Source organism: Panthera uncia, chromosome E1 (assembly GCF_023721935.1).
Source record: "Panthera uncia isolate 11264 chromosome E1, Puncia_PCG_1.0, whole genome shotgun sequence".
Taxonomy (NCBI): Eukaryota; Metazoa; Chordata; class Mammalia; order Carnivora; family Felidae; genus Panthera; species Panthera uncia.
The window spans coordinates 59444715-59467696 of NC_064814.1; the positions used below are offsets into that span (position 1 = coordinate 59444715).

General features: G+C 54.6%; 2 protein-coding genes across 10 annotated transcripts in view; one reads left to right on the forward strand and one right to left on the reverse strand.

Moving 5' to 3' along the window:
- ELOB (elongin B) overlaps window positions 1-4128 on the forward strand; it is a 4721-nt gene extending 593 nt beyond the window's left edge. The window contains exons 2-4 of the mRNA XM_049637349.1: window positions 137-271; window positions 1282-1387; window positions 3960-4128. Of these exons, the coding sequence (XP_049493306.1) occupies window positions 137-271; window positions 1282-1387; window positions 3960-4072 (354 nt within the window). The 3' untranslated portion in view covers window positions 4073-4128. The remainder of the gene's footprint in view (window positions 1-136; window positions 272-1281; window positions 1388-3959) is intronic.
- A 492-nt stretch (window positions 4129-4620) lies between these two features.
- Window positions 4621-22979, reverse strand: SRRM2 (serine/arginine repetitive matrix 2). Of its 9 annotated transcripts, none has more exons than XM_049637342.1 (15): window positions 22644-22979; window positions 19083-19354; window positions 18096-18203; window positions 17751-17915; window positions 17501-17578; window positions 16991-17050; window positions 16861-16893; window positions 16624-16674; window positions 16343-16435; window positions 15494-15689; window positions 7708-14393; window positions 6687-6974; window positions 5489-5602; window positions 5259-5369; window positions 4621-5174 (listed from the first exon to the last, which is right to left on the reverse strand). In XM_049637342.1, the coding sequence occupies exons 1-15, from the start codon at window positions 22962-22964 to the stop codon at window positions 5165-5167; spliced, it is 8586 nt and encodes a 2861-aa protein (XP_049493299.1). In that variant the 5' UTR covers window positions 22965-22979; the 3' UTR covers window positions 4621-5164. The 9 variants fall into 9 exon arrangements, with proteins under 9 accessions (XP_049493299.1, XP_049493298.1, XP_049493297.1 ...); XM_049637341.1 differs by having other exon boundaries at window positions 5259-5366; window positions 16991-17053; XM_049637340.1 differs by having other exon boundaries at window positions 16991-17053.
- Window positions 22980-22982: the final 3 nt, after the last annotated feature.

The following is a 22982-nucleotide window of genomic DNA, read 5'->3' on the forward strand; positions in this document are numbered from 1 at the left end:
GGGGGGAGGGGCGCCGGGCCGGGGCCGGCGGGGGCGCCGGGGGCGCCGGGCCGGGGGCGGCGGGGGCGGCGGGCCGCATGGGGCGGGGGGTGGGGAGGACTGGGCTCTGCGTTCACGCCGGCCCTCCGCCCCCCAGGACGTGTTCCTCATGATCAGGCGCCACAAGACCACCATCTTCACGGACGCCAAGGAGTCGAGCACCGTGTTCGAGCTGAAGCGCATCGTCGAGGGCATCCTCAAGCGGCCGCCCGACGAGCAGCGGCTGTACAAGGTGCGGCCGCGGGCGGGCTTTGGGCGGGGGCCGGGCTGGCGCGGCGCGGCGGCCGCGTCGTTGTTGTCAACAGTGGCCGGAACTCCCCCGCGTGGAGGCGAGGCGGCCTCGGGGGCGCAGGGCGGCCTCGGGGGCGCGCGGGCTCCTGACAGCCCTGCTGTGCGTCCAGGAAACTGAGGCTGGGGAGGCGGCCACTGAGCCCAAGGTCGGATTTGAACTCCGTTGCCCCTAATCCTCCGCAGGCCCATCAGAATCGCACCCCTTCACCTCCTCTCCTTATTACAGACAATTGGAGGGTGTCACGATGAGTGAAGTCCTCGCCCAACCGCTGTATTACTTCCCAGCTTTCTGCGGATGCTCTAACAGCCCCTCCTCCCCACCTCCTTTAGAAACCAACTGCAGAATTATTCAGCTCCGGTGGCTTGGGGTTCTCGTTGGGGGAATGCGTTGTATTGGCCCCTGATTCGGGTGTCCCGCGGCATGGGGTCCCCCCACCTAAGTGCGCTGATGCGATTCTGGCTGGAAAGGAGGAGGCTGGCCTTTCACTCCAGACTTTTCTCCCTGCTGCCTGTGCTTCTTCATATACTGTGTTCCGTGCTTTCTGTGTGTCTTTCGCTCAGTGAAACCTCCTGGCTGCCCTACAAGGTGGGAATTTCAGTAATTCCCACCTTACAGCTAAACTTCACATCAAAAAGATGAAACGCTTTGTCCCAGGTGGCAGAGCTGGGATTCAAATCAAGCCTGCCTGTGGACAGACTGCGTCACTGACTCTTGAAATCAGATTTTCCTGCAGTTTGGGGTGAAAAAAAAAAAAAGATTCCAGAGCCCTAACCCTGGGAGGTTCGGATTTGGAAAGTCTTGGGCGTAGCCCTGGAAACTGTGTTTGACACACTTGGGTGGTCCTGGCCCATATTTGGGTCTGTGTTCCCTGAATCCTGACATCCAGGGAAGTCTCCGGGACTTGCCCGTCCTGGGGCCTCTTGTAACACCTTGCCCACCTCTCTCCCCAGGATGACCAACTTCTGGATGATGGCAAGACACTGGGAGAGTGCGGCTTCACCAGTCAGACGGCACGGCCGCAGGCCCCAGCCACCGTGGGGCTGGCCTTCCGGGCAGGTGAGTGGGGCTGTCAGGCAGGGTGGAACAGACGAAGGGGTCGCCGGGGAGCCTGCTCTTGGCTCCTCCCCGCCTCCAGGGCATTGTGTTCCCCAGTCCACAAAGTGTAGGTGGTATCTTGTGATAGTGTGTGTGTTTCTCCACAAAGGAAAAAAAAAAAGAAAACGAGACGCTTGTAGAAATTGAAATCTACTTCACGGGGGATTCTAATGTCTCTCCCTAGTCATGTTTACAGAGGTCTTAGTGAGTACTGGGCCGTCTGCTCTGCATTTTATCTCCGTTCCATTTAAAACACTCCTGAGCCTGCGAGGTAAGCACTGCTATCCTCACTTTGGAGATGTGGACACTGGGGCTTGCCGGCTGTCACGACTCAGATGCCGACTGCCACGACCTTTGTAGGACATCACTTAGACCCCCAGCATCTCTGTGCATGCCACACTTGTGCCCATTTTCAGGTTGAGTAACTGAGCCCAGGGAGGTTAGGTCGCTTGCTGGGACTGCCCGATCCAGAGTTCGTGTCTAGCCCCTGCCTGCCCCAGAGACTGTGCTGTGTGATCGACCACATGCCCCCCTGCCTGCTGTTTGGAAACCTGAGGGAGTGGCTCACTCCCCTCCAGTATACCTCCTTGCCCCAAGAGAGGTTTGAATTTTATTCTTGGTCTCTGGAAACATGAACGAAAGTTCTACGTGGTATGTTTTCATGACTGTGTACCTGGGGCTGTGTGGATGGCTGGGTAAACTTTGTTGATAAGTAATTATTTTTCTGGCTTCTTGTGAGAAAACTAGCAAGGGCTACAGAGGGAGTCCAGCGGTGTGCCACTTGCCAGTTTCGTAAGGATCCCTGTGCCAGGCCTCAGCAGCCATGTCCTTGGGTGGCTGCTTCACGCGCCCCGCCCTCCCGACTGGAGCTCCTGTCTCCATAGAGGGGTGCGACACATAGGCCAGTCTCACAGGCAGCCTGAGCCCCCATGCACCACAGGCCTTGGCCTGTGAGTGCTTAGCAGATGGAAGTCTTAGGGGCTTTTCTGTGGGTTCCCTCTGACCCTCACAGCGATGCTGAGGCAGGTACAGGGCTGGTCCAGACCTCTCCCATTCTGCTTCTGAAGCCAAGGCTGGACTGCGTTCTGGAAGTAGCAGCCCTGCTTTTACTGAACAAAGGCATTTTTGTGTAGGCTTGCAGACACCCTTGGAAGATGTTGATAGACCTATTTTTTGATGGAAAAATCACAACAGAGGGAGTGTCCCCCCGGCCCCGACTCTGGTTTATGGCATTGAATGTGGGGGTGCCTAGACCCTGGGTGGCACCCCCTCCTCAGGCAGGGGATCGTTGTCTTGACAGAGTAAACAGTATGGACTGAAGCGGCTGTTCTTTGCTTCTCCCACGGACTACTTTTGTTGCGGAAGTACACTTGTGGGTGCGTAATTGTGTCCTCGTTTAGTTCTTGTGATGACAAGACGATTCTATCCAACTGGCTACTCAGTGAGGGAAAGGAGTGTTGAATAGCATCATCCAGACCATTTCCAAAAAATGGGAGAGGTGACGAAAGCAAGAATGGTCACTGCAGACTTACGGCTTGGGGGAGTTCGTTGCTATGCTGGGCCGGGTGTCTTCAGCGCTGCTGACGTTTGGGGCTGGAGAATTCGGAATGGTGCTGTGCACTCCAAGGTGTGGAGCATCTCTGGCCCCTACTAGAGATGGTCAGATACCCACTCTCCCAAGGTGTCCGTTGCTAGGCTTGGCCGGCTTTCCCGAGGGGCCTAACAGGTTAAGAACCCTGAGCCAGGTGGAGACAATAGCGTCCCTGTTAGAAGAAAGTGCAGGAGAGAAGTTACAAAACGGGACTTGCTTGCTCTGCGCGGAGGTGACAGCAGAAACAAGACGGGAGCCCTTCTGCAGCCGCTGTTCTCTAGTTGGGGGAAAGCATCTGGTCATGGTCAAAGGGAACAGGACTGTTTGTGGCTGGTGGTAGGTGAATGCTCCGGAAGCAATGCACAGGCATTGGGCTGCGGGGACTGTTTTTATAGAAGGGCTGGGGAAGGTTTCTCTGAGGTGACGTTGGGGTTGATCTGGATGGCAGGCTAGGGGCCAGCAAATGTGAAGCTCCTAAAACAGGAAGGAAGAGCTTGATACGGGAACACAAGAGACAGACAAACGTGACGACTTGAGATTTTATTCAGAGTATGACGGGATGCCGTTGGAAGGTTTGAGGCAGGGAAAGAACGGGCTGGCTTAAGCTTAAAAATCAGTGCTTGGTGTAGAGGAGGTATGAATGGAACAGTGAGTTGGGGCTGATTGAGGGGAGACAAGTAGGTGGACACAGGCCAGCCCCCAGGCTCACCCTTAGGGGCACAGGGTGAGGAGGACCCCAGGGATGGCTGGGCTAGATAGGAGGGGGTCAGGTTGCTGGTAGGGGTGGGAGGCATCCCAGTAGGATCACAGAGTCCAGGCAGTTAGGCAGGCCGGCCAGGACCAGGGAGACTCACTTCGCAGAGGTGGGAATTGGTTCGGAGGTCGCCCAGAAGCCGGGTGGCTGCTCCCTCCAGCTCTCCCCACCACTCCCCTGTCCACCAGATGACGCTTTCGAGGCCCTGAGGATCGAGCCCTTCTCCAGTCCGCCCGAGCTGCCCGATGTGATGAAGCCACAGGACTCAGGAAGCAGCGCCAATGAACAAGCGGTGCAGTGAGAGGGCTCCTGGCCCGCCCCCGGTGCCCCCCCCCCCCAATAAAAGAGATTTGGGCGTCTGCCTGTTTGCTGCCTTTTTCTGCACACCCTCTCCTGACTCAGGCATCACCTTCCCTGGGACGGGGTCTGCTCCCCTGCAAGGCTCCTCCTCAGCCCCCTGTGCTTGCGAGGCTGGCCGTGGCTGTGGGACCGACCCCCAAGCTCCTTGGGTCCCTGCTGTCACACCCACTCGAGCCTGCCCCTCCGGCTGTGGGCAGAGAACTGGGAGGAACCCAGAGCCCCAGGCCAGCCTTCTGCTCAGCCTGGGGACAGAGGTTCCTTCTATGACTTCCAGCAAGCAGGCTCGTTCAGGCTCTGGCGCAGCCTCTGGGCGGAGGGGCAGAGGCCAAAATGTCAGCCAGAGCCAGTGTGGTTCCACGGGGAACCCACCGCCTACAGCCAGCCATCTTACCGGAGTCCTCTAAGGCTTGGGGGGGGGGGGGGGCATTCAAAGTGGAAAGACTGCTCACTCTCCACCCTCCACCCCTAATAAATAATCTACAGACCCAATTCCTGCATTTCTCATTTTTATTTGACAGAAAAAGTTGCTCTTGCTGTACAGATTTTAAAAAACCAAAATGCCTTTAAGAAACGCGAAGAAAAGTTGGGGGAGGGGCCACAACCTCACTTGGGGGACAGTAGGGGCCAACTAATTTCAACTCCTGCCCCTTCCTTCCAGGAACACCTCACACAAGTTCCCAAGTTCCAACTCCCCCCAGAACTTAGGGTTACAGGGGGGCATTGACGCCTCCCAGCCCTTTCTAACTCAAGACCAGGGTGTCCCCAACTGTATCCTCCCCTCCCACAACTCCCATTCTCATTCCCACCCACCCCAAAACTCCCAAAACGTGAACCAGGAAAAACTCACAGAGATTAACATTTCACAGGAACAAAGAAAAAGGGGGGGGCGGGAAGGAGGAAGAGTCCTCCCCCAGGAGTCTGCCAGGGTTCGGGGGTGGGGGGGCAGACAAGGACCCCTCCCCACGGCTGGGTAAAGGGGGCACTCCCTGCAGCTCCAGAACTTGGGGTGTGGTGGGATTCCCCCCACAGAGATTCAAGGAGACCTGAAACAGAGGAGACAGAGATCAGTGCCTAGGCCCCAGCCAGCCCCAGCGGTCCCCAGGCACAAGAGCTTGACAAGGACGCACCTGGACGAGCGGTGCCGCACGGGGCGGGGGCTGGGTGTCTCCCTCCTGCGCTTGTGGCCAGGGGAGCGGCTGTCCCCACGCTGGCCTCTGCGGGAACCCCGCTCGCTGCTACTGCAACAACAAGAGGACAGTCAGCCCGTGTGCAAGGCAACACCAACCTCTGGCAACTTCGAGCCCCAAAGCTGCTCAGAGTGGCGGTGACCAGGCTGGCCACTGACGGGAGGCGTTACCTCTGCTGGTCCCGTGGCGAGGGCTGAGGCGAAGGGCGGCGGCGCTCCGCAGGCGAGTAGCTGAGGGACCGAGAATCTCGGAGGGAATCTATTGGCTTCCGGGGACTACGGGACCTAGGGAGCAGAGGAAGTTGCCATGGCACCACGCTCTTCCAAACCCACCAGCCGGCACTCAGGACCACCCCCCAGGTCCTGACCACCAGACCTCATACCACACAGGGCCAGCCTCAGACCCACCTTTGTCTGCTCACTCACCCATCCGCCCGCACACCATCCACCGAGTGCCCCACTGGGCAGGGCACGGGGTGCAGCGGGGGATGCAAAGAGAAAGACAGTCCCTGCCCTTGGAGGGGCTCAGTCTGGTGGTGAAGGGAGGCCAAGGGAGGCCCGCTCGGCCCCGTGTATGGGAAGCAGCCCCACAAGGACCGATATACGTGGGTCTGGGGACCCGGGGGGAAGGGACACAGGGCGGGGAAAGGGGGGGGGAGGGTAGTCTTCTCGAAGGTGCTGTTTGAGCGGAGTCTTGCAGAACGAGGAGTTCACCAGGCGGACAAGGGAATTCCAGGCAGAAGGAACAGCATGTCCAAAGGCATGGGGTTCTCCTTAGACTGCAAGGCGCTGGGTATGGCTGGAGCACAGGGCATGTGTGGGGGCGGGCAGGAGAGGAGAACACAGGGCAGGCAAGGCCAGTTGGTGAAGAGCCTCACACGCCATTCCCGCAGAGGTGGGGCTTTATCCTGCAGGCCACAGGGCGTCCCGGAAGGATTTGTGGAGTGGAGGGAAGTAACCAGATGTGCGTTTTAGAAAGATCCCTCTGGCTACGTGTGGAAGAGAATGGCGTGGAGGCAGGGAGACAGGGAAGAGGCTGTGGACAGAGTCGGGAGAAGATGACGGTGGCCAGACCAGAGCCCTGGCGGGAGCAACGGGGAGATTTAAAATCTAGAATCCCTGGGACGTGGGAGCAGGAAACAGGCTGCATGTCAGGGGAAGGGAGAGGAAGGAACCTAGGACTCCACAATTCTGACTGGAGCACCCACACTCGGACCCTTTGCCGGAACAGGGCACAGCACAGGTGGTAGGGAGAGCGCCCAACTCCTCCCACACAACCAGACACCACAGTCCACCAGAGACTCCCGGCAGGGATCTCACGCCCAGGGTCACACCCCGCCCCTTCCGGCTCCGGCAAGGCCGCACTCACCTCCGCTCGCCGGGGGGTGGCTTCTTGGGGCTTGCAGGTTTGGGCAAGGCCTGAGGGCCAGGCTTAGCGGGGGAGGGGGACGAAGAAGTAGAGGAGGAAGAGGAGGACGAAGAGGAGGAGGAGGAGGAGGAGGAAGAGGAGGAGGAGGAAGAGGAGGAGGAGGAGGAAGAGGAGGAGGAGGAGCTGGAACTGGAGCTACTGGAGCGCCTCTTCCGCTTGGCCGGGGTCGGCTCCGGAGGACGTCCCTCTCGAACAGCCTCCTTGGGGGCCGGGGTGGGGCTGGGGACCCTGTGGGAGAAGCAGAGCGTCAGGAGGAGACACGCCGCCCCAGCCCCGACCCTACCTTCCTTGGCCTGGAGGAACGGCAGTGGGGGAGGGGTGCCGGAGAAAGGCCCCAGGAGCCCGCGGAGCGGAGAGCCGGCGAGCACATTCTCTGGAGAGCAGTGGCCCGAGACGCCCCGACCTCTGCTAACACGAGCAACAGGCCGGGCCCGCAGCACAAGGGATCAAGGCTAAACCTCAAGAATGTCCCTGACGGAGGAGGACTAAGGCCCCTGGGCTCAGGTGTGGAAGCCGAGCTGGGCGGTCTCCTTCCCGGGAGAGCCGCGGCTTGGGGAGGCCCCTGCGAGCGGGTTGGCCGGGGGAGGGGCCGTCCTGCCTGGAGGCAGGGAGAAGGATGGGATGACCTCTGAAGATCCTTCCAGCCCAGGGAGTTCCTCTTGAGGTCTAACTGCCATCCCTCCTGCTGTAAAATTAAGTCCATTTCCTCTAGTTCTGTCCTCTGTAGAGACGGAAAACTTATCATTATCCTCTAGAGAATGAACCTTAGGAGACTTTTACCTGTCCCGTTCCTCCCCCCGGTGCCCCCACCCCAGCATTCTCTTCGACCCCAGCTTAGGGGTCAAGGTCCCATACCTCTTTCAAAGAGCCAAGAGCCTCTGGACAGAACTTCTCCCTCCCCACCCCCACCCACCCCCCAAACCGGCCCCATCCAACGGTTCTGCAAGTCAAGCCCCCTCACCTCTTCAGCGCTACCTCAGGTTGAGCAGGAAGGCTAGAGCCCTCCGAGTCGCTAGAACTGGAACCGGAGGAAGAGGAGGAGGAAGAGGACGATGACGAGGATGAAGAGGAGGAGCTGGATGAGGAGGAGGAGGAGGAACTCCGCCGCTCCTTTGCCGGCTGCAGGGTGGCCAATGCAGAAGGCTGCTGGGCCCCCGTGGAGGCCGGTGTTTCCCCACCCTCAGGGTGGGACACCCCAGGGACAGGACCAGAGAGCATGCCGTTGTGGTCACCAGCAGAGGACGTGGTCTTTGCCACCGTCCCAGAGGAGAGGGACTGAGACCCTGCTACAGGGGTGGTCTGGGCAAGCAAAGCTCGGGACTGGTCAGAAAAAGCAGATGGCACAGGGGACCTAGGTCGATCCTGAGCTGGAGGAAGAACACACTGGGAGGAAGCCTGGACCATTCTAGAAGGAGAGGGAGCCCGCTCAGAGGTCATTCTAGACTGGCTGAGGGCAGACGGTGGGGTTCTGGAGCCTGGGCCTCCTGGTGGGGTTCTGGATCTGGCTCGGTCAAGAAGTGGTGGTGAGGTTCTACCACTAACACGTTCGTAAGCAGTGAGGGGCACCCGGGGACTGGTAAGGTTTGCACCAGACAAGGCTGGAGCCATCCTAGCACTGGTGAGGCTTGCAGGTGCCATGGCTGGAGGGGTTCTGGAGCTGGCAATATTCACAGGAGCTGTAGCATGTGCAGATCTAGGACCCACCAGGTTTGCAGGGGCTGCAGCCTGGGCTGTTCTGGAGCTGGAGGGATAGTTTGCAGCGGTCGGGGGAGTGCCAGAGCCGGTGAGACTCAGAGCTGCCAAGGCAGCCGGGGTTCTGGCTCCTGCTAGATTCACAGCCGGGGCTGTAGGGGTGCGAGGGTCAGCGAGGTTCACAGCAGAAGGTGCCACTGCTGTTCTGGGGCTGGCCAAGTTCATGGCTGCTGCCGCAGCTGGCGTTCTGGAGTCAGCCAGGTTCACTGCTGTTGGTATGGCAGGTGTCCTGGCACCGGCCAGATTCATCGCTGCTGCAGAAGCTGCAGGAATCCTGCTGGCAAGACTGGCAGCTGGAGCCGTTCTGAGACTCATGAGAGGCACTGGAGCTGGGACCTGGGACATTCTTGCAGCAAGGCCAGCAGCAGACATGGATGGAGGCGGCCGAGCAGTGCCAAGACTGATGGCTGTCAGGGCAAGTGCGATTCTAGACTGTGCATGATTTTCTGGCACAGATGTTCTCGGGTGATCAGGAATTCGGGGACCTGGACCATCCATCATGGAGCCACCAGCTTGCTGCAGGACAGACATAGGTGTTCTAGAGCTGCCAAGGGGTTCTAGCATTCCAGGTGATCGACAGCGGTCCAGAGGAGTTGGTGACATGCTAGGACGACTGAAACAGCTCATTCTGGAGCTATTGAGCGCTACTGGAGGGGTCCGAGAACCAGAATGATTTCTCGTTGCCGGAGGAGTAGCAGAACGTGAACGATCAGAACTACTTCCGGATGCAGAACGTCTTCGGATGGCGGGAGGAGATCTTGTTAAGGACCGTTTGCCCCGAGTTGTTCGTGGAGTACGGGATCTGGAACGGCGACGGATGGCAAGGGGAGAGCGACTTCGAGAACGCTTGCGTGGCAACAGTGGGGTCCGAGATCTAGAGCGACGCCGAATAGCAGGAGGTGTTCGGGACCGAGATCGGCGGCGTGTCACCGGAGAGGTTCGAGAGCGGGACCTCCTTCGAGTTACTGGAGATGTGCGAGATCGAGATCTCCTACGGGTGACTGGAGACGTTCTGGATCTCGATCTTCTGCGAGCGATAGGGGAAGTTCTGCTTCGAGATCGCCTCCTGGTCACTGGTGGAGTCCTAGATCTGGACCTTCTTCGAGTCACCGGTGGAGTTCTGGAACGGGAGCGCCGGCGTGTTGGGGTTCTGGATCTTGAACGACGGCGGGTTACTGGTGGTGTTCTAGACCTGGATCGCCTTCGACTCACTGGCGATGCTCTGGATCGAGATCTTCGTCGAGTCACTGATGTCCTGGACCTTGATCGTCTCCGACTGACTGGTGAAGTTCGAGACCTGGACCTACGGCGGCTGACCAAAGGTGTTCTGGACCTGGACCGTCGGTGAGTGGCTGGAGAGGCCCGAGACCGTGAGCGTTTCCACGGAGCTGGTGATGTACGAGAGCGGGACCGCTTCCGACTGGCTGGGGGTGTCCGAGAACGGCCTCTTCGGCGTCGGGAAGAAGTTCGGGAACTCTCCTGCCGGGCAGGTGACCTTGAGTGGTAACCAGAGCCTCCCCTCCGCCGCCGAGTGACCCGAGACCTCGACCGGCTCCGCTGTCTTCTCCGCGAAGTTGACTGAGAAGATCCAGACCTATCTCGACGTCGAGTTGTTCTGGTTTTCTCTCTCCTTGAGCGGGAACGGGACCTCTGAAGCCCACGAGGCTTTGGTGAAGGAGAACGGCCTCTCCTTGAAGTTGTCTTAGCACGTGGGGATGAAGCTGAGCGCCGCCGGCGTGAGGATCTTGACTTTTCAGCTGGCTCTGGGGAAGACACTGAAGGACTTCTTCGACGTCTCGGGGGGGTTCTAGAACGGGTCTCTGGTGAGGACGATGCAGAGCGGCTTCTACGAGACAGCCTGGCCTTCCTAGTCAGCTCAGGAGACGATCTAGAGCTGCGACGGCGAGGTGGAGTGCGGGACTTGGTCTTGGGCTCTGGTGATGACCTAGAGCTTCTTCTAGCAGTTCTGGATTTGGGTGGGTGTTCTGGAGAGGACTCTGAACTGCTGCTTCCGTCAGGAGAAGGGCCTCTGCCTTTGCTCGATGAACCTGACCTGCTTCGTCTGGGAAGAGCTCGAAGGGCAGGAGCCTTGGGTTCAGGAGAAGAATCAGAACCGCTCTGTGCCCTGGGTGCCACTCTCAGCTTCTCTTTAACTTCAGGGGATGAGCCAGACCTACTACGGCGAGGAGAAGGTCGGGCTTTGCTATCAACCTCTGGAGACGACCCAGACCGACTCCTTTCTCTAAGTGGTACTCGTGTCTTAGCTTTGGAATCTGGAGAAGAGTCTGATTCACTTCTTTCTTGAGGGGATGCACCGGGCTTCCCATCAAGTTCTTGAGAAGACCCAGATCGACTTCTCTGTCCAAGAGGAGTCCTAGCCATGGTCTTCTGTTCAACTGATGACTCTGACCCACTTCGTTCTCTCTGGGGGGTAAGACACTTGTTGTTGAGCTCTGGAGATGATGGAGAACGACTCCTTGGCCTAGGAGTCTGGGGCAAAGCTTTTGGTTCTGGAGAAGAATCACATTCACTTCTCCCCCTAGACGGTGTTCTAGGTATATCTTTCATTCCAGGAGAGGACCCAGATAAACTGTGCCTCGAGGGAGTCCCAGACCCATCTCTAAGTCCTGGAGAAGACCCAGACCTGCTTCTCCTTGAGGGGGTTCTGGGTAAACCGTCTTTCAGTTCAGGAGATGCAGAGCTACTTCTTTCCCTCGATGGTGTTCTGGGTACAGCATCAAGCACTGGCGAAGAAACACTCTGATTTGAAGACATTCCTGCTTTTTCCACTGCATCTGGCGATAACTCAGAACTGCTGCGTCTGGAGGACCTGGTGGATTGTTCTTTCATGTCTACAAATGGATCTGTCTCCAGCTGATTAGGAAAAGATCCATTCAAATCTTCTTTAACCTCAGGAGAAAACCCAGCATTCATTTCTGCAACAGGGCCTGAGTTTCTAAATTCTAAAGGTGATCCAAAGCTATTCTCCCTCGGGGAGGAATTAGACAGCTCTTTATGCTCTGGAGAAAAATGTGGCCCACTCCAAGTTGAGGCCACTGCAGGGACTTCTGCTTCCAAAGAAGTCTGTGACTGGCTTTGGTCAAGAGTCAAAGACACAGGTCTTTCTTCTATTTCAGGTGAGGATTCAAAATTACCTCCAGCCATTTCTTTAAGTTCTGGAGACAAATGAGAGAGGACCTGGTTTGAGGATTCTTCAGATTTCTCGACGTCCATTAATTCCTCATCTTGGCTTGGCTTAGCTGACGTACTTTGGTCTTTTGTATCTGGGGATGACCCAACACCACCTCTTTCCCTTGATGGGGTTTTAGGTGTCTCTCTGAGTACTGGTGAGGACTCAGATTTATCCTGCACTGGGAAAGGACTAGATTTGTCTCTTGGTCCAGGAGATGACACAGTAATATCTTCCTGAAGGAGTAAGCCTGTTTTCTCTTTTGACTCAGAAGGCTCCAATCTACTCTGCCCCAAAAGAGATTTAGAGTCCATGGCAGGATATGGGAAAGAGTCAGACTGAGACTTGCTCTGCTCAGGAGACATTCCAGATTTTAGCCTAAGACTTGACAATTCACTTCTGTCTGGTCTTGGTGGAGATCTGGGTGTCAGCTCAGTGACTGGAGATGAAGACCTGGACCGGCCACCCTTAAGAGGTGTGTGAGATTTGCTCTGCAGAGACGGAGACTCAGAGTGACTCCGTTTCATGTCTGGACTTGAAGTATCAGATCTAGGGTCTGGTGAAGTCTGTGATTGTCCTTTCTGTTGCAGAGAAGAGGAGACAAAATACATTTCTCCTGGTGGTGTGGTAGACTTTACTCCTGGACAGAGAGAGAAGGATCCAGAACTTTGTGCTGGTAAGTCTTTAGACTTCTCTTGGGAACATGGGGACTTAGATCCACAAAGACTGTGCCCTGATGGAGTTTGGGGCTTAACTTTAGGGCATGGTGAAGTAGACCCTGAGTGACTTCGTCTTGGTGGTGTTCCAGGTTTCACTTTGGTATCTGGTGAAGAGGACCTAGAACGGCTGTGTCTCTGCAACAATCTAGATTCCATCTTGGAGCAAGGAGACTCTGATCTGCTTTGCCTTGGCGGTGTTTTAGAGGTTACCCTACTAGGACTTGGAGAAGAGGAGCCAGAATGACTTTGGACTGGTGACATTACTGCCTTCACTTTGGGTTGTGGAGATGACGATCCAGAGCGGCTCCCTCTTGGAGGGGTGCTAGATTTCACTCTAGGAGGAGAGGACCCAGAGCAGCTATGTCTTGAAGGGGTCATAGATTTCACCTCAGGGTCAGGTGATGATTCTGAACGGCTCTGTATTTGTGGTGTCGCAGATTGTTCATTTGCCTGGGGACTTGTTACAGACCCTTGCCTTGGTGGTGTTCCAGACTTCACTTTAGGTTGAGGAGATGAACTGGAACAACTCTGTCTTGAAGGTGTTTTAGATTTCTGGTTAGAAGGAGGAGAAGAACCAGAACGACTTCGCCTTGGTGGTGTTCTAGATTTAGCTTTCGGCTGGGATGATCCAGAGCGACTGCGCCTTGGTGGTGTCCGAGACTTTTGTTTCGGACACGGAGAGGATCCCGAAAGGCTTCGCCTCAAAGACAAGCGAGATTTTGCTTTGGACCGCGGTGAAGAGAGAGACCTGCTCCGTCTTGAAGAAACTCGAGATTTTTTCATTTCCGGGCTTGAGTTGGACCTGCTCCTCCTCTGTGATGCTCTGGATTTGTTCTTCCGCTCTGATGATGAACCAGACCTGCCTCTTCTTTGTGGTGTTCTAGAATGAGATCTTCCTCGTCTAACTAGACTTCTACTACGAGATCTTCGTCTTGCTGGTGTCCTAGACCGAGATCGTCCTCGTCTTACGGGTGTCCTAGACCGAGATCGTCCTCGTCTTGCCGGTGTCCTAGACCGAGACCTCCCTCTCCTGGCTGGTGTTCTAGAGCGTGACCGACGTCTGGCTGGAGTTCTAGAGCGTGACCTGCCACTTCTCCTGGCTGGTGATCTGCTACGAGACCTCCGTCGTACTGGCGATCGGGTCCTAGATCTGCGCCTAGCAGGTGTCCTAGAGCGAGACCTGCCTCTCCGGGCTGGTGTTCTAGAGCGGGACCTACGCCTGGCAGGTGTTCTGGATCGTGATCTCCGCCTGGCAGGCGTTCTAGAGCGAGATCTAGCCCGGCGGGCTGGCGTTCTAGAACGAGATCTGCCCCTAGCGGCTGGGGATCTAGAATGAGACCTGCCTCGCCTTGCTGATCTAGACCTGCCTCTTCTCTGGGTATTTCTGCTTCTAGACCAGCCTGGTCGCTGAGGAGACCTAGAGCGACCACGTCGCTGAGGGCTTCTGGACCGTCCCCACCTCTGTGCAGACCGGGACCTACGCCACTGAGGGGACCGGGACCTAGAATGACCTCTTTTGGTAGGGGTTCGAGACCGAGATCGCCCCCTCTTAGTGGTGGTAGGGCTACGGGACCTCCCCACTCTTCGAGAAGGGGTATGAGAATGTGACTTATCCCGCTTTGCTCGGCCATGTGAGCGACTCTTGGATGCGGGAGAAGAAGAAATCTCTCGGCGGGACCCAGGAGCTGGTGCAGGTTTAGGACTTTCAGGGGAAGAGCTGGCATGTCGAGAAACTTTGGTAGGTTGAGGGGATGGTGGGCAGCTCTCTGAAGACGACTGGGGAGGTTTCTCAGGAGACTTAGGTGGTGAACGGCCCCGGGTTGGGGAAGCCTCAGATGGGGGGTTCACTGGCTCCTGACTTAAGGTGGTTGTTGCAAGGGGTTGTGGGGAGCTGCCATGTTGCTCAGCAAGGAGCGGAGTGGGAGCAGGTGGTTCTGGGCCTGCGCTGCTCCTTTCCGGAGAGGGGCTAGGTCGAATTGCAGATTTCTAAGAGTGGAAAAGAAAGCACGGATAGGAACATAAGCACCAAAACTTCCCATCAACCTAAACACCAAAACTTTCTATTACCCATAAGAGCCTAACATCCTTGCCAATGAAATTTTTCCTCTACACACCCCATTACAACACCAACTGGTCCTTTACCTCACCACAGGTAGTCATTAACAAAAGATCACATAAAAAGACAATTGGGACAACATGAACAGGCTATCTTATCACTTTAAGTCTCATAACCTAAAAAAAAACACAACACAAACAACACACTGCGTTTTACAATAACCCTAACAAAATACCACGGCAACAGAAAAAAAGTGCATACTTTTACTAAACGGAAAAACAAAGCAGTTTCCCGAAGCGTGAGGCATCTGACTTCACCCTTGAAAAACACTAAGATTATGGTGCAAAGACAAAGATTTGAGAATATGGTTTATGTAAATAGAACTACAGATAAGTACAGAAAAAGAAAACGAAACCAAGTTTGAAAAGCTTTAAATATAAGACAAGTAAATGAAATTAAAACAGAAATTAAGTTTTTGAGGTAATCTAACTTGTACTTTAGAAAAATAACTCTGGAGGACACAGAAAACGGGACTAAAAAGCTAAGCATTTAACGAAGAGCAATTACACTGTAATAGCTAAAGCAATAAAACATCACGATTAGGGCTTCGATCAGAATGGCAACCATACAATGACAAGTACTGAAAAGACCATTCCGGAGTAGTGTTTTCAAATTGCAGGCAGCAATCCAGTGGGTTGACAACTTTTAGTTAGCTACAACCAGCATTTAACAAAAATAAACTCTACAGACAAATCTCAAAATGCTAAAAATGATTTAAAAATACTTTTCTCAAAGTGAATGTAAAAACATAAACAGCATAGTGACGTAAAACCTACAAATAACCGGCGAAGTTTGAAAATGTTAACTCTATAGAACTTGCACATGCAGAAAAGACCTTAATAAATTGAAAACTGCGTTACGAAAAGAACTGAATTCACTTCTTTAAACCAGTTTACTTCCCTCCTTCACTTCAAACACCCATCCTAACCCTCCAACCCAAAAACATGCATTAACTCAAGACGTAACCTACCTCCTTGTCTTTGTCTTTGTCCTCATGAGGACTGCTAGGCTGCTTTGTAGAGGGCTCTGGGCTGCTTGGCTGCCCTGTGTTGGTGGTACCTTGTTCCTTAGAAGGTGCATCTCCCTCCCCTCGACGCCCTGAAACAGGGGAAGGACTTCGCCCAGTCAAGGTAATTGTATGGGTCTTTGCTGCCGCACTTCGAGACCTGAGGAAGGTAATTGAGGGCAGGGGAGAGGAAAGAAATCAGCTCAGGGGAGAAGAGGGAACCCCCTCCCAGCTCCCATCCACCTTTCCTGACTATACAAACCCTCTTCCAAGAAGCCTTCTCTTACACACAAGACTCAAGTCACTCATGGAAATTCAAGTCCACTTCACTTTGGTCCTTTTCTTCCCAACAGTCCCCAAAAGTGTTCTCCCTCTACCCCTTTATCCACCTCCCCCATCCTCCCCAAACCCTCCACCCTGCCCATTCCCTACCCACTTCATTCACAACTCACCTCTGAGCCCACCTCCTTCAGGAAGCCTTCCCCGATTAAGGAAGCCAGGGTAAGGATTCCTTCCTCCCCCAGACACCACGAACAAACCACCACCCCCCCTATTCTGGCAGTCCATATACATCAGAACAAAACAAAAAATAACAAAATAAACAAAAACAAAAACAAAAACAAAAAAAAAAAGAGAAGGGGAAATGTATATGTCTGTCCATCCTGTTGCTTTAGCCTGTCAGCTCCTAGAGGGCAGGGACCGTGTCTTCCGAATGGTCTGTGCAGCGCCTAGCACACCGTGGGCGCTCAATAAATATTAAATTGATTAACCCACAAGTCCCTCTCCCTCCCTTCCTCCTGGACCACCCCTTACCGACTGCGGGAAGTATCGGAAGAGGAAGCAGAGTCAGCAGACGTTGAACGGTGGGCCCGGCGGCTCTTGGGGGCTGGTGTTGTACTACGAGACCTGAAGGAAGGCCACCACCACAGCTCAGGGTGCTATTACGCTTACACTGGATTTTCCTCGTCGGTCCCTCAACCTTCCACCATCAGTCAAGGACACAACTGATTCTCCCCTTTACCCCGCCAGGTAGACTTCACCTAACCTACTGCCTAATAAGCAAATTACCCTCCAATTCACACAAACTCACTCACCGCTTCCGCTTCTTGTCCTTAGATTTACGTTTGCTCTTTGGAGTGGGAGACCTGACAATGGAAATTCAAAATAATCATCTTAAAAAAAAATCCAAAATCAAATAAAAAAATGACAGAACTATTGACAGAAGATCAAGGAACTGAGCTTTACTCTAAGAAACCCCTACAGAACAGGCAAGGCCAGACGGGCTCACCGTTCCATGTCACTATGTCCCCAATGTCCCAAGGAGCTCTTACCTATGCTTCCGTTTTTTGGATTCAGATTCTGACCTGTTGGAGGGGAGGGGGGGAAAACAACGCATAAACCAATACCTATGCCTGGACTCCTCAAACCTCTCCAGTCACTTCATGTACTCCCACCTCGTACCTGTGCTTCTTCTTCTTAGAACTCTTCTTCCTCTCTCGTCGAGGAGAGCTGCTCTCTGACCTGCTAAAGATGGGTTCAGAAACAAAGTCATTCTACTGGGTTCCTTCTCTGACCCCCCCACTTACAATCCACCCCCAAAAAAGGCTTCTAAATCAACAAACACGAACATCACCAATGTCTCAGACCTAAGCCCAGGACTTATTACTCTCCAGGAAGCAGAAATACCTCTTCCATAAAGCAACAAACCTCAAAACGAAAAGCCCAGTAATTCAAGACGTGGCCTAGTTAGTTCTTAGTTGGCAAAGCTGCAGAATCAAACCTTCCCCAATGAATAAACTTAATACATTCCTTCCCGTGACTGAAATCTGAATGGTAACTCCCTCTTCCCTGATGTATCTCACAACTCTCTCCTGCTTCCCAGAAGAATTCTCTATTTCCGGGGGGGGGGGGGGGGGGGGGGCCCACAAGACCGGTCCTCTGCTTATTAAAGTGACATCCCAACTGACTTACCGTCCTCTATCTTTCTTCTTTTTCTTCTTCTTTTGCTTTGGGGTTGGTGAGCGAGAACTGCTGGACTCCCGGACAAGGCTGGAGGAAGATGAAAAGAAGCAGGGTGAGTGCTAAGATGAATTTTCTCAGACATTTCAACTTCAAAACAACAAAATCTCAACAGTTTGGGAAGGAACAGTCCCCCTCATCCCTAAATAGAGCAGAGCGCTTAGAAGAAAAGAAGCGGACATGCTTTCTTGACCTTGAGTACCTGTAAGGTTTGGGAGGCTCTGGAGCTGGTTGTTTAGCTTCTCGAGCACGTCGCTGAGGATCAAAAGAGCTGCCATCTACATAGGAATCACTGATACCAAAGGCTGCACGGAGTCGCTCATTCTTTTTCTCATTCAGTTCTGCCAACTGGTGAGTCTCAGTTACCCTGGGGGGAAAAAGGCAATGGTTAGAAGGGAAGAGAAAAGATCAGGGTTGCTCACACCACCGGAGGCAGCCAAATGAGACTGGGAAGAAGTTGGGAGAAAGAACAGGGAGGAAGTTGAAGAAGAGAAAACAGCAGAAGCAGTGCAGTCCAGAGGAAATAAGAGACAGTGAAAACACTCACGCTGGCCTCTGCCCTGGGGTCTCTTCCTTTCCCCCAGGGTTCACATCCTTCTCCAGCAACATGAGTCGAAAGGTAGCCACTTTTTCCTGAATTTGCTGTTCCTCGTACCTGAAGAACAAATCCCTTCAAGGTTAAAGCCTGACTAGGCACTTAACCCAGTCCCAAGTTAAAGTTTCCTTATTCCCAGGAGGATCCCTTCCCTTTCCATGCACACATAAAACTTTTCACTCACTGTCACCCAAAGGGCCCTTCTCTTAAATCTTTCTGATCTTTCACTGTTCTTTCTTCCCTCCATTTACTATAGCCTCTAGAACAGTGGATTTTAAACAGGCTAAACTCCAGGGGCTAAAAGAGGAAAGCTAAGCAGGCAAAGTTCCAGGTGCTCCTCCTCGACTTCAACAACAGGTATTTCCTGAGATTCCAAAGTAAAGTGCATTGTATAAAAAGGGTGCCACTGCTGAAGTTTGAAAACCACTGCTCTAAAAGGTTTTCTCACTGTACTCCTTTTCCAAAATTTCACTTCCCTACCCAACCCATGATCCCCTCTTATCCAGATTAGTATTTCAATTCCTGTTTTCTTGCCTTCACTACCTTCCAAGGCCTCAATCCTTAAATCCATTTACCTTCCTCTTCTCTACCAATGACAACACCTGTCAGCTTCTACTCCAGCTCTTTTCTTGTCTGGTACCTGCTTTCCCACCTCTCCCCTTAAAGCACCTTTTTGTTTTTCAATGGCTTCCCTCTTTCCCCAAGTGTCTTCTTCCTAATAATTCAAATTCCCTCAGGCTTTCTCTTGGTACAGACTTTCCTCATCTCCCACCTTGAGCTGTCCCTTAACTCCTCTCAATCTGCTAGCTCCTTTACCTCCTCCCCTCCTGCAACTCCTCTCCAGGCCTCTTCAACGAGCCCTCAACTCCCTACATCCCACCTAATTCCCCCAGCTCTGCACTCACTCAGTGCTTGGCTCTCCCCCAGCCCTCCCCTCACCCCTGCTCTTCCATCATCTCCTCCAGCTCGAGGCATCGCAGCTCCACGCGCCGCTTGCGCTCGTGGTCCAGGATGTCAGGATTAGGCCGCTTCACCAGGGCAGCCTCCAGGCGCCGCAGTTCCTCCTCTCCCTTGTAGTCAGGCCGCTCACCCCGGCGGCCTCGCACCAGGGACAGGTTGCGCTGGACGTAGCCGTTGGTGCCGCTGCCCCGGGGCGTCGGCAGCCCGATCCCGTTGTACATGGCCCCGTGCCCGGGGGGGCACCACCGCTCCTGGGGGGGAGCGGGGAAACACGGGTCAGGGCCCTGACCCCAAACTAACCACTTGCCACCACCCAAATCCCTGTTCTTCACCCCTATTTCAACAGGAAGCTCCACACTAAACTCCTTTATCTGCAAAATCCTCCTGGTCTTCTAACAAAAACCCTTCCTTCCCTTCCCCTTCCCATACTTTCTTTCCACTCAATCCTACCCCAGCTCTTACAGCCTTTTCCCTCAAAGGCCAAGAGCCACTTCCATTTCTGTTTGCACCTACATGTTCTTGTTCCACCCTGAGAAAACAAGAAACCTATTTCTCTCGAATTTTTCCACACTCTTTATTCTCATTTGGCTCCCACAAGCACCAACGTCTCCACCTACTACTAATCTACTTTCCGACATCTGGCAACTGACTGACTGAGGCCCCCAAACAGGGCACGACCACCACTACCACAAATCTGCGGTACCTACGGGCCCACAGTCCAAATCCAAAGATTCTTTTCAGAACTGACCTAAGAATTTCAGACTACCACGTCACAAACGCAAAACAGACTAAACAACCCCTACATATCTTAACACGTGGACTGGTTGGTTTCTGACATAAACCAAGAGTCCCATGCAGCCTCACACTCAAGAATAAAAGCCAGCATGCATATCAGAAACACAAGAACCTTGGCTACATAATCTTCTTGTACTTTACCTCCCCGAGGAGAGGCCGTTTCCCTGATTTCAAATATTTATAAGCTATCGACTACCTTGCCTGATATCTTGCTCCTTTAATTTCCTTCCCAATAGGATTTCTCACGTATTCGGCAGCTCACCCGAGTCTCATTAGCTCCCCTTAAACATCACCTGTTTGCAGCTCAATGCTCTGATCAAACCTCTGCTCCAACTGTTCCCACTGCCCTCTTCTACGTTCCTTGCCCTAAACTTACTCAGAACCCCCCCCCCCATAGCCCTTCACTAAGGCGAAACTGTCAACTTTCCCTACCAATTCCCTGTTATCTCGCTTCCTAGTGTTTCTCTTCCAGACCTGCCTTCTCTCCCATGTTCTCTTTGTGCCTCCTACACCAAGGTTCTATCCTCTCAGCCTGTCCCAACCCCAGCATGGCTCTGAAAAGCCCTCAACCCCCTCGATTTTTCTGGTTAGATTTCTTAGCTACACGTTTCTTATTCTTTTCTCCTACTACATATACGTTATTTCTTCCTCCATCTCGTCCGCGACAGCTTCACAGAGCACAAATATGTGAGGGAAAACTACCCCCCTCAAAAACCCCAAGGAACAAGCGAAGAGATTAGTGAAAAATAAGCAAAGGTAGATAAACACGGATACAAAGGAAGCCTACGTTTTTAAAATTCCAGAAGAAACAGCCTATGAGTACCTGAAGGATATAGTAAAACAAAATTTTAAGTATGGGGAGATTGAGAATGGAAGGAAAACTGCCCAATTCCAGAACTGCTTGTACCTCTATCCCCCAACTCTAAAGGCTGGGCCCCTGCCCAACCCCAGGAGCAGACTCCAGAGGACTGAAAAATCAGAAAACCACACTAAGGTACAGGAGTGACAAATGAAGCTCAATCTAGGAAAAGCAAGTAGAAATGCACAAAAAAATGAAAATTTTCGCTACAGCACAAGAAATGAGTTTCTTTACCTTCCAACACTCACTTTCATTTTCTCAAATACCAATCCTCCCCACTCTAAACCTAGGTCCTTCTTTGCCTCTCTAAACCCCACCCTAGTTTCTGCCTTCCTCGAAGAATGCTTCCAGCGTGCAATTAATTCTTCAGCTTAACCATTCACCCACACTTCCATACCACCTCACACAAAAGTCCTCCCACTCCCTTATGAGGGCAAACCAGCAGCTGCTAAAGAAAGGACATTAAGTCACAACTAATTGCAGAACTTTAAAAAACAAGTCCTCACCCTCCCCCCTCCCCCAAAGCAGCCCACGGCACCCGAGGCAGTGCTCAGAACACTAAAAGGAAAAGGCGAAGGGGGAACATCAACAGACACAGAAGTCACCCGAAACAGCTAACTTTGTAAAACAAACATTCTCAACTAGGGTCCACAGACTGTGAGAACACAAAAGTTGTCCAAGATAAAAATCACAAAGCAAAAATCGACTGCAAGACAGAAAAATTTTTCCTTTTACTGGGAAACTTATCACGACGCCAGACAAAGAGAGACAAGACAATCCTCAATTCAAGACGGGAAACACTCAAGAAACGAAACGCACCAGGAGAGAGGCGGTGGGCGTGCAGGGAAACGGACACGAGCCAGCCCAGCAAGCTCAGTGATGAGCGGATTCGGGGGGGCTGGGCCAGCGCTACCGAACCCAGAAAAATTTTACGTCCTGGCTCAAGACAAGACCGCAACTCACACACTTAAGAGAAAAGACAACGAAACGCTCGTCTGGAATTCTGGGGCCAGACGACATCTTAGCCCCGCGTGAGTGGCCACGAAAGCTCAGGAGAGACGGGGGCCAGATAAAGCCTGAAGCGGAGCCCGGCGTTTCCTTCCCCAGGCAGCGCCCCACCGGCCCCGCTAAGCTTGAACTTTCGAGAAGACAATGAAGGAGTGGGGGGCCGGGGGGGGGGCGGAGGGGGGGGCACCTACACCCCCTCGCATACCTGGGCCGAGCACATCACCTTTACGTTAAAACAAAACAAGCCAAGCCGCAGAGCTTGCGTCTCCCTACCGCTTCAAGGCCGCCAGCAACGGGCGCGAACTACCCACGTCTCCAGGGCACCCGGTTCCAGGCCTCCCCTGCGCCGGCTGGGCGGCCAAGGCCTATTTTCGGCCTTGAGGGGTGGGGGAGGGGGCTGCGCGGCGCCCGGGAGTCTGGGAGGCTCCGCGCCGGCCCGCAGGCCCCCGGGAGGGACGGAGAAGCCGAAGGCCCGAGAGGCTCGGGGGGAGGGACCCGGGAACGCGCCACGGCCACGGCCGCCGCCTCCCCGCCGAGAAAATGTCGAAAGGGGTAGCTGCGGGAGGCCCTCCTCGGCCGCACGCGTGGGGGTGGCGAGAAGCCGAGGCGCGCGCTCCCCCCTCCTCGTCGCGAGCGCGCGCGAGCCCGCGAGCCCTCGGCGGCGCGGGCCGTTGCCATGGGGGAGGGGAAGGCAGGGAAAAGCCCGCGCGCGACGGGAACCGAAGGGAAGGGGGAGGGGAGGCGGGCGAGCGAGGGCGTCCGCGTGAGCTAGGGGCGGCGAGCGCGCGTGCGCGCGGCGGCCTGGACCGTTCTCCGCGCGCTTTGGCCTCGCGCCGGGGCCGCCGCCCCTCCCCCACCCGGCTCGCGCGCTCCCTCACCCTCTCACCCGCCGCCGCCGCCGCCGCCTCCGCCCGCCGCCTCCGAGGGGGAGAGGTGCTGCCGCTGCTCACGCTCCCGAGTCCCTCGGGGCCAGGAGCTGCCGCCTCGCCTCGCCGGTCCGCCTGGCTCAGCCGACACAGACGCCTCGTCGCTTCCTCAGGGGCCGCAGCGGGCTCCGACTGCGCCACTCGCACCCCGCCTGGGCCGCGCTGCACGTCAGCCCGACCGACGAAGCGCGTCAGCACGCACCCGCGCGCGTCGCGGGGCCCGCCGGGAACCGTAGTACGTCCCGCGGCGCTTTGCGCAGGCGCCGAGGCCATTTCGGGAAGTGTAGTTTC